The sequence below is a fragment of the Gobius niger genome (assembly GCF_951799975.1).
Source record: "Gobius niger genome assembly, chromosome: 6".
In the NCBI taxonomy this organism is placed as follows: domain Eukaryota; kingdom Metazoa; phylum Chordata; class Actinopteri; order Gobiiformes; family Gobiidae; genus Gobius; species Gobius niger.
Genome location: NC_136857.1, coordinates 20,707,365 through 20,717,120, shown reverse-complemented (window position 1 = coordinate 20,717,120; position 9,756 = coordinate 20,707,365). Strand labels below are relative to the sequence as shown.

Here is a 9,756-nt window from a genome sequence, read left to right as displayed (position 1 = left end):
TACTAATTACTTACCTACCAATAATGGATATATTAATGACCATAGTCTGAGAAAAAGCACAGAATAAAAATAACTTCCCACTCTGTTTATTGAAAGATATACCAGCATTTTGTAAGCACTGATATGCAAAAATCTTTACATATAGATAAAGGTTTGAAAAAGCAGTAACATTTCTACAATAAGTACGATGTCATTTGTGATTATCTAAACATGATACAACAGATGTGGTCAAATCAGTAACACTTGTTGGCACTATATAGCTGTCCTTCTCGGGTCATCAGGGTCAAAAGTCATGATCTCCATGTGGATAAGACCTGGGTGAAAAGAGATCAGGATAAAGCATTAATATTCATAATTATGTATATATTGTATAAAAAAAGGAAATAAAAGAAAAGTGGGACGACATGGCACAGATACTGGGACTATTGCATGGATTTATCTGATCACCCCAGTTGCCCCCAGCTTATCAAAACAGACTTACTCTTCCACTCTCCCACAGCCAGCTCCAGGCTCTCAAAGGAGTCGTCATAAGGCTTCGAATCCGGTTCAGTCTCAGGGTCGTGGTACTCGGACAGGAAAGGGTGAGACAGGCCCTGGGTGGCAGTGAGACGGTGTTCGGGGTCCAACAGTAACATTCCCTCCAGGAAGTCCACGGCTACACATGTACAGACACATATTCTGTACTTAGAGCAGAAAATTGGATTGGAGAACATGAGGTAAATCCTTTAAAAAGACCATACCTTTTTTGTCCATGTCAGGGAAGACCTCTTGGAAGTTCTTTTTCTTCTGCGGAGGGAGACCCTGTACATAGGACTGTGCCTGAGAAATGCATCAAACATGTCTGATGTTAAGCTTCTCATATATATTTTAATTGTAAAAGACTGAAAGGACACTTAAAAAAAGAAGGAGAACCATGATCATCATTGGTTCACCAACTTGTGCCATTTCTAAAAATATCTCTTCAATTACCAACATCAAGCTATCAAAAAGATCCAGACGAGATCAAGGTAAGAACTAATGTAAGTTAATAACTGGACTAAAATAGACCTAAATTGGACTAAATTATTAAACTGTGAATAAATGAAATCTAAAGCAACAAAAGATTAAACTTTATACCGTTGACTAAACATGACACCAATGGACAAGTGAAATACTAAAGTATTAACTCTACTTTAAGTGGACCCCGAGTCCCACCGGAAGAACGCCAAGTACCAGCAGTGGGACACGCACCACAGTTTCAGAAATAAAGTGTACTTCCATACGAGACAGAAAAGCTTTTAAGGCATAGTTCAAACTGATCAAACTATTTCAAAGCATAGCAATACTCAGGTAACCAATACTGACTGGTCCTGACCAAGGATGCATGATTGTATTATGTTTAGAAACATTGAATTCACTTTATTTTTTAGCTCAGTAAAATGACAATAACAGTTGTATCACAGGGACAGCACAAAAAAAAAAAGTTTTACTTGTTCATTGATGTGCCACTTTCCTATAAAGAGTATTTCTTTACCCAGATATGTTATGAGGAGATGCAGAACGCTTTATTTTTCATCATATATCGGTGTTTTATGTGTACATCAGTGTGTTCCACTTTATGACATGCTAGTTAAATGGTAGTGGATTTATTAGTTTGATATTATGAGAACAGTGCGGCTTTAAGAAGAAGCCGAGAGTGTGAGCTGCTTACGTCTTTGCTCTGCATCTTCTGGACCAGAGCGCTGTCTGGAGTTCCTGTCAGCCTCAGGATCTTCTTCAGCTGGTCAATGCCTCAAAATACTGGTTAAAGCCGTAACATCTCTAGACAAATAAAAAATGAACCTTAGGGCCCACAACACAGTGACATAAAATGTAGGACTAATGTGAAACACTGCTGTTGTAATGAAACACAAGGAACAGCTCAATGCAACGAGAGGATACTGTCGCGTCCAGGGAAGAGAACCTTTCCAGTGATCATCTCAGCCAGGATACAGGCGGCTGACCACACGTCCACTGGAGGTGAAAAGTAACTATTACATTCATGTTCAAATCGACTATTTTGAGAAACATGTACTGTGCAACTTCTGTGCCAATGGGAACACGATATACCCGTATATCGCATGTACCCTAACCCCACTGCTACACCCGCTACATAATGTAAAACGTACTGAACCTGGGGAACACATGCTCTTCATACCTGTCTGACTGTAGTGCATCCAGTTGAATATGACCTCCGGTGCTCGGTACCAGCGCGTCACCACGTACCCAGTCATCTCTGTCTCTGTCTGCCGCGCCAGGCCAAAGTCTAAGATCTGAACACACATTTCAACCACTGCATTTATCTGTATCTAAAAACAAATAGGCTAAAATGTATTAATCAGGTTTTGACAGGCTTTTGAAAAATGCCTTTGCATTGGTAACATATTCTGCAGAGCTGTCATACTACAGGCACGGTGGCCTTTCTGTGTGGAGTTTGCATGTTCTCCCCGTGTCTGCATAGGTTAGTGGTAGGTTATAAAAAAAAAATGCAATAGGTTAATCCTCCAGCCAGGTGTCTCTGACCACCAGCCTGGCCCCACATCATGGAGATGGGTCCCCGAGCGCCGGCCCATGCTGGCAGCTCACTGCTCCTACAGGTCGCCATGCGACACTGAGGATGGGTCAAATGCAGAGAAGTAATTTCTCTACAGAGATTTCTCTACAGAGATTAATGCAGTACTTAATTTAACTTAGTCCTATCACAGAGAATAGTTACATGTTTAGTGTCTGTCACCCTCTGCTGGCAACAGAGGGGAGAGAAGGAAGAGTCAAAAGGCAATTTAGTATTTTATCTGGGCACTTGGGGATCCAACAGATAACACATACAGTAAATGTGATATTTGTTTCATAGAGACCAGTAGCCATTGTTTTTAGGGACTGAAATGACCAGGGGTCCAGAGCACAGTGTTTTACTATTTGGAAGGACACAGGATTACCTAACCAGGCATTATTTGAGCAAAATGCAACTTAAATCTAAAAGTAAACACTTTCACAAGAGATTGAAACATCCTGATCTAATTTACCTTGAGTTCACAGTTCTCATTCACTGCAAGGTTTCCAGGCTTCAGATCCTACAACACAATGCTTATGCATGAGAGTGAGTGCACAGTGAATGTACAGCATGACAGTAGAGCAGATGGAAAATATTTCATACTGACCCGATGAATGATGCCAGCAGAGTGAATGTACTGCAGAGACGGACAGAGATATGTGGTAAATGTACACAAAAAGTAGCATGGCAGCAAATGGTCAGAGCATGTGGGTATGTGAGCAGAAAAGGTGCGATATATAGGATACAGTAGATATGAGTAGACAAAAACACATGAATCTAAGAATCACAAATACTTTAACATAACTTAACAATACGGTTATCACTATAGCTTGCCACCACAATTACAACAAATACTGCAACTACTACAACTAATATGATCATAATTACTGTCGTCGCTTTTTTGAATTTTTGTTTCATCACATTTTTGTCACTTTTGTTTTTGTGACTTCTTCATCCTTATTCTCGTCTTGTTTTGCCGCTATTTCCAGTCTAAGTCGAACTGGAGAAAATGTGCTCGATTCAGGTGGGGGTTAAGAGGTTAAGAAAGTGTTTCCTTTAATCTCGCCTTTAATCTTAGGTCTATCAGCTACAGTGGCATAGACAGTGGCATAAATAAAGGCCTATAAGAGATCTACCCTAGAGTGTCAATGTTTTTCATGTTATTTTGTTCTAGAACAAAATAAGGAAGCAGAGGCTGGGGACTCGGAGGTGGGCTCGTCCATCACCCAGGCTGAAGTCACCGAGGTGGTGAGAAAGCTCCTCGGTGGCAAGGCTCCGGGGGTGGATGAGATTTGCCATGAGTACCTTAAGTCTCTGGATGTTGTAGGACTGTCTTGGCTGACACGTCTCTGCAACATCGCGTGGCGGTCGGGGACAGTACCCTTTGGATTGGCAGACCGGGGTGGTGGTACCTCTCTTTAAGAAGGGGGACCGGAGGGTGTGCTCCAATTACAGAGGGATCTGGCCAATAGTCGAACCTTGGATCCAGGAGGAACAATGCGGTTTTCGTCCTGGTCGTGGCACACTGGACCAGCTCTATACCCTTCATCGAGTGCTCGAGGGTTCGTGGGAGTTCACCCAACCAGTCCACATGTGTATTGTGGATCTGGAGAAAGTGTTCGACCGCGTCCCTCGTGGTGCCCTGTGGGAGGTGCTCCGGGAGTATGGGGTCCGGGGCCCTCTGCTAAGGGCTGTCCGTTCCCTGCATGACCGCAGCAGGAGCTTGGTTCGCATTGCCGGCAGTAAGTCAGACCTGTTCCCGGTACGTGTTGGTCTCCGCCAGGGCTGCCCTTTGTCACCGGTTCTGTTCATTACCTTTATGGACAGAATTTCTAGGCGCAGCCAGGGGCCGCAGGGTGTCCGGTTTGGGAGCCTCAGGATCTCATCTCTGCTGTTTGCAGATGATGCTGTTCTGTTGGCTTCAACAAACCGGGACCTTCAGCACGCACTGGGGCGGTTTGCAGCCGAGTGTGTAGCGGCTGGGATGAGGATCAGCACCTCCAAATCTGAGGCCATGGTTCTTCACCGGAAAAAGGTGGCTTCCCCTCTACAGGTTGGTGGGGAGTCCTTACCTCAAGTGGAGGAGTTCAAGTATCTCGGGGTCTTGTTCACGAGTGAGGGGCGGATGGAGCGTGAGATCGATAGACGGACCGGTGCGGCATCAGCAGTGATGCGGTCGCTGTATCGGTCTGTCGTGGTGAAGAGGGAGCTGAGTCGGGGGGCAAAGCTCTCGATTTACCGATCGATCTACGTTCCCACCCTCACCTTTGGTCTAGAGATTTGGGTAATGACGGAAAGGACAAGATCGTGAATACAAGCGGCCAAAATTAGTTTCCTTCGCAGGGTGGCTGGGCGCACCCTCCGAGATTGGGTGAGGAGCTCAGTTACCCGAGAGGAGCTCGGAGTAGAGTCGCTGCTCCTTCACGTCAAAAGGAGCCAGCTGAAGTGGCTAGGGCATCTGCCTCCTGGCCGCCTCCCGCGGGAGGTGTTCCAGGCATGTCCTAGTGGGACAAGGCCTCGTGGAGGGCCCAGGGCATGCTGGAGGGACTATGTCTCCAGCTGGAGGAGGTGTGTGTGGATCGGGAAGTCTGGGCATCTCTGCTGAGACTGCTGCCCCCGTGACCCGGCCCCGGATAAAGCGGAAGAAAATGGATGGATGGATTTGTTCTAGAAGGTACACGTTCTAGAAGGTACAAGCTGAACATCATTTGAGATGACCGTGACTGTGGCCAGAGTGGCTAGTAGCCCTGCTGTACTACCTCAAAACGATTAGTAGCCTACTGACACTGTTACATCTACTACCAATAGGAAAATCAATCAATAGATAAGGGATGCACCTGATAATCGTGTGTCCAAAATTATTTGTCCCTGAAACATTTTATTTTTTAAATAAAGGATACAAGACTCAAAGTACTTTTCAGTTGGTCAGGCCACACTGTATGTGGATGTGGATTGGATGGCGCTGACACAATTTAGTGGAAAAACAGGGACAAAAAAATGTGATCTATGTAAGCTGCACTATAAGAAACAAGACATTTTGCTAGAGGTCCCATTCTACTCTAAAACATTAAAAACATTTTGTATAATGACTATTCATTCATTCATCTTTACAGGTGCTCATTTACTTCTGTTATTCAACTTAAAGGGACTAGATAAAGTTGGTCGTTTTTTAACTTACTTGTGCCACCTCAGGTCTTATGCTGCAGTCTCTATATATAGCTTATGTATGACGGCACTCCGGACCCGAAGTAACAACTTTTTGAGTGACAGTGCAGGATTTTAGAGGCAGCTGTGGTGAACAGGTCTGGGCTCATTCTACTACACATTAGGACAATGCTGGAACTTGCAAGGGGAAGGAAAATACTTAATTTTAACATCTTTAAAATCGGTATAGTCCCTTTAAACTATGAAACTAGTATATGATAGACACATTACATGCAAAGTGAGATATGTAGCCTTTATTTGTTATCAAAACCCAAATTAAAAATCTCAGAAAATGAGAATATTTTAAAAATGAACTGTAAGCCATAATCATCAAACTTAAAACAAAGAAAGGCTTGACATATCTCACTTTGCATAATGAGTCTATATCATATATCTATATCATCAGTTTCACATTTTAAGTTGAATAACAGAAGTAAATGCACTTTTTCATGATATTCTAATTATATGACGAGCACCTGAATTTCCAACATTATACACGGGTCATAATAACTGAGGGAGTACATAATTAATGACTCAGTGGAAGGAATTAAAAACTGCAACTAAAGCCGAGGCTTAGATTTTCAGGTTTGATTTAGGTCAAGTAGCATTATATGAATGCCCTCTGACCTTGAGCCCTCGGAGGAGCTGATAGGAGAGATACGTGATGATGCGATCTGTCAGCCTCCTCCTCTTCATGATGTGACCCAGGTCCTGCGCCACGAACGGCATCACCATGTAACTGTGCACCAAGACACACATCAGCACAAAAGCAAGCTAGGCATGTGCAGAGGACCCCGGCAGACACTAGGAGGCGCAAAAGCCGAATTTACAGTCAACAGCAGCCCCCTGTCAATCTGCAAAATGAAAGAATTGTGAAACTGAAGCAATATTTTGTACTTTTCACACATAATAACCTAATGTTATGCAGTGTATATTTTACTCATAACGTTCTCTTTTTATTGTCTGTAGGGGGAGGAAAAAACCTTGCTAAGTAAAAAATGTATACTGCATATTGTAGTATGTAGTATTAATATTCTCCTATGAACTCCATGGAACTAATGCAAAGGGGATTCTGTAGAGCATGTTGCCTATCCGTGGTGATGTAAAATTAGGACTGTTGTCATGAAATTATCCATTTATATATTGTGAACGGTGACATGTGCTCCATCCATGTTCTGCAGACTTTTTATCACCATGATGAGAAGAGAAAACGTCCCAAACCACAAACAGACAAGAGGAAACTTGCTGACACACACGCTCCCCGCACTCCTCACTCAAGCTCCCACATGTACATGCGTGCAGCAGGCAGGAAAACAACAGGCGGTTAAAGCAGAAAAATGTACTTACAAAGTCTGGAATGTGTCCAGGGACGAGTCCGGAGTGAAGACGTTCAGCAAAGAGATCACCTGTAAAGAAAATAGGTTCAAATCCAATGCAATACTCATATATACAATATATAGAGTAGAGACAGTGTTATTATTTACACTGTTTTCAGTAAAAACACTTAAGTATGAGGGTTCCACAGCTAGAGAAAAAACTGGAATATGATGTGTCTACAGAAACAAGATTGCACTTACTCTCGCAATTCACCTACCCTTATGGCTGCCAGATTATTAACAATCCAACCAAAGTAACTGTTTGAAAGTAAACTGCATTTATTAAGTTAATCCAATATATTCTGCTAATACGCATTATTGTGTGTTTAAAATCTGCCAATCCTGTTTAAAGTTTATATCTTTACAAAGAAGTTCAGAAAAGCATGATCCTTCTTGAGTTTACCAGTCTCTCTCAAATGCTCAGGTTGAAATTGTGCACCTATCTGAACCTTGAGATAAATTTTAATTCTACTCACACAGTCTCGCAGTACTCGTCAAATAGCCTACAAACAACTATTTGTCTATTTGTCTAAAATCGTGCACGCCCATTTCACTTCCTCTGCTGCTATCGAAATCACATCTGTGTGTTTACAGCATAAAAATACAACTGTAACATGTGAAAAAGTGATCCACGTAGGATGAACTGACCCCTGCGTGTGTTGCCTTACATTGTCGTGCTGTATGTGCCGCAGCAGCCGCAGCTCTCTGTAGGCCCGTTTAGCGTGGATCAACGACTGGAAAGGCCTGTACAGCTTCTTTATGGCCACCTTCTCATTGCTCTTCTGGTCAATGGCAGAGCTGTGGAAACAAATGTGATCAATTAAGGGAATAGATTTCAAATGCATTACAAACACAGCGGAGAAATGAGAGCTGGAGAGGGTTGATGTGTGATTGATAGGCCTATGCAGTTAGGAGATTGCAGAGTGAAATTAGCAGTACATCTAATCTTCATCAATCTCCCAAAAGACAAAAGAAGCTAAAGAATAGCCATCAGAATTCTCTATCCATCCATTTACAGCGCAAATGTCTGGTAAGTGGTAAATGGTAAATAAATTAATAATATTAATCCTGACCCAAAATGGCTACCCTGCATATGTTTCCCAGTGCAAAATGAGTCGGATGGTTGGCTTGTTTAAATTCCAGCCCCAGATTCCAGTTATCTCTGGCATACCTGCAGAGACATGCTAAGGAGCCCGGGGCCACAATAGACTTTCTGTGCATGCTCACTGGGGCCCTTCTGAGAGTTGGCATCCCCGCTTGGCTATGTACTCTCTCTAACAACCTGACAGATATGAGTGTGTTATTCCACCATCACCACCACACTAGACTATCAAAATATAAGCAAAAGAGCCCTAAGGTGTGAGCCAGTCACGCCCAGCATAATTCGAATAGACCGATGTAAAAGACCAGCGGCCAGTAGGCTATTTGATTCATGTTTGTAAATGTAATTTGTAAATGTAACCTAATAGGAACATGTGGAAACGTTGCTACTTTTATTAACAACCTACATTAGGCCTATCTCATTATGCCAAGGCAAATGCAGCCATCAATTCACATGAAAAAACTAACAGACAAAAAGGTCTTACCAAGCCTATAGGCTATGATGGCCTGTTTTTCAAATAGGCTAGGTGTTTAGTCAACGTTTCAGAACGTAGAGCCGTAAAAAGTCCTGAAGCTCGTGCCACTCACCAAACGGTCCCATATGCGCCAGAGCCAATGGAGTGGAGCTGCGTGTATCTCTCCGGGACTCCCCATGTGGTCTTCTGCACCTCTACGCGGTAATACCCCGGTCTCACGGGAGAGTCCTTCACCTGAGACCCCATGGCACTGTCAGGACAGTCTCTAGGCGGATAACCTGTGCGTTGCCCTCGGACAAGGCAACGGATAGGCGAACACGCCCCTGCATGGCTTCTATTGGTGCTATAAACTGTCAAGTGCACACAAACTGTTGAACTGTCAGGTAATAAGGCAACCGAGACATAAAACAGGGACATGTGAAAACAATATAATCAGAATCAGAATTGTTATATTGCCATTGTTATGAACAGGTTCATAATTGGGATTTTTTCCCCGGTTCAATCGTGCAACATGAAACATAAAACCTAGCCAACAATAATCAATAAAACTTTAGACTATAAGGGCATTGGAAAACAACAACAAAAAAAGCCCAAATGAGTTAGATCCGCTTTAATTTGCATGTTGAGTTGGTTCGGTTCCTTGAGTGTTTGAACGGAACAATGCAGACTGATAACAGTGAGGTAGGCAGAGTCTTGTCAAACATTAACCAGCGCTGTCTGTCTGTGAGTGCAGTGCGCACAGTGCGCACGGTGCCTCTAATTAAGTGTCAGCATAGTGTAAGTAAGCCATAGAAGCCAATAGACCTCGAGGTCGGTATTAGGCTATATTATTGGACATCCTCCTTTAGGTTATGTGTGAATGCTTCATTATCCAGCAGAGGGCAGAAACATTCCATAGTCAATATGTTCCAAGGACAAACACACTTTGTGCTAAAATAATCAGAGGTGGGTATACAGTAGCCAGAATAGACTCACCCAAGTAGCCTAAATACTCGAGTGAAAGTAGGTAATGTACTTGGTGAAAATGTTA

General features: G+C 43.0%; 1 protein-coding gene across 1 annotated transcript; it reads right to left on the bottom strand.

Annotated features, from left to right (window-relative positions):
- Positions 1 to 179: 179 nt before the first annotated feature.
- On the bottom strand, positions 180 to 9,022 carry LOC306963880 (mitogen-activated protein kinase 12). Its single transcript, XM_079557635.1, has 12 exons — positions 8,839 to 9,022; positions 7,818 to 7,947; positions 7,121 to 7,179; positions 6,401 to 6,512; positions 3,177 to 3,206; positions 3,042 to 3,089; positions 2,177 to 2,291; positions 1,921 to 1,992; positions 1,691 to 1,770; positions 741 to 819; positions 482 to 655; positions 180 to 314 (listed from the first exon to the last, which is right to left on the bottom strand). Exons 1-12 carry the CDS (start codon positions 8,970 to 8,972, stop codon positions 253 to 255), a joined length of 1,095 nt encoding a protein of 364 aa, XP_079413761.1. The 5' UTR covers positions 8,973 to 9,022; the 3' UTR covers positions 180 to 252.
- Positions 9,023 to 9,756: the final 734 nt, after the last annotated feature.

What these genes read in the sequence shown, in the direction of transcription:
- LOC306963880 (XM_079557635.1), bottom strand. Translation starts at nt 8,972, where the DNA reads ATGGGGTCTCAGGTGAAGGACTCTCCCGTGAGACCGGGGTATTACCGC. An exon ending in GGCACATACAGCACGACAAT is followed by an intron (nt 7,180 to 7,817) that starts GTAAGGCAACAC and finishes TTTTCTTTACAG; the next exon opens with GTGATCTCTTTGCTGAACGT. An exon ending in ATGAGAACTGTGAACTCAAG is followed by an intron (nt 2,292 to 3,041) that starts GTAAATTAGATC and finishes ATGTGTGTTCAG; the next exon opens with ATCTTAGACTTTGGCCTGGC.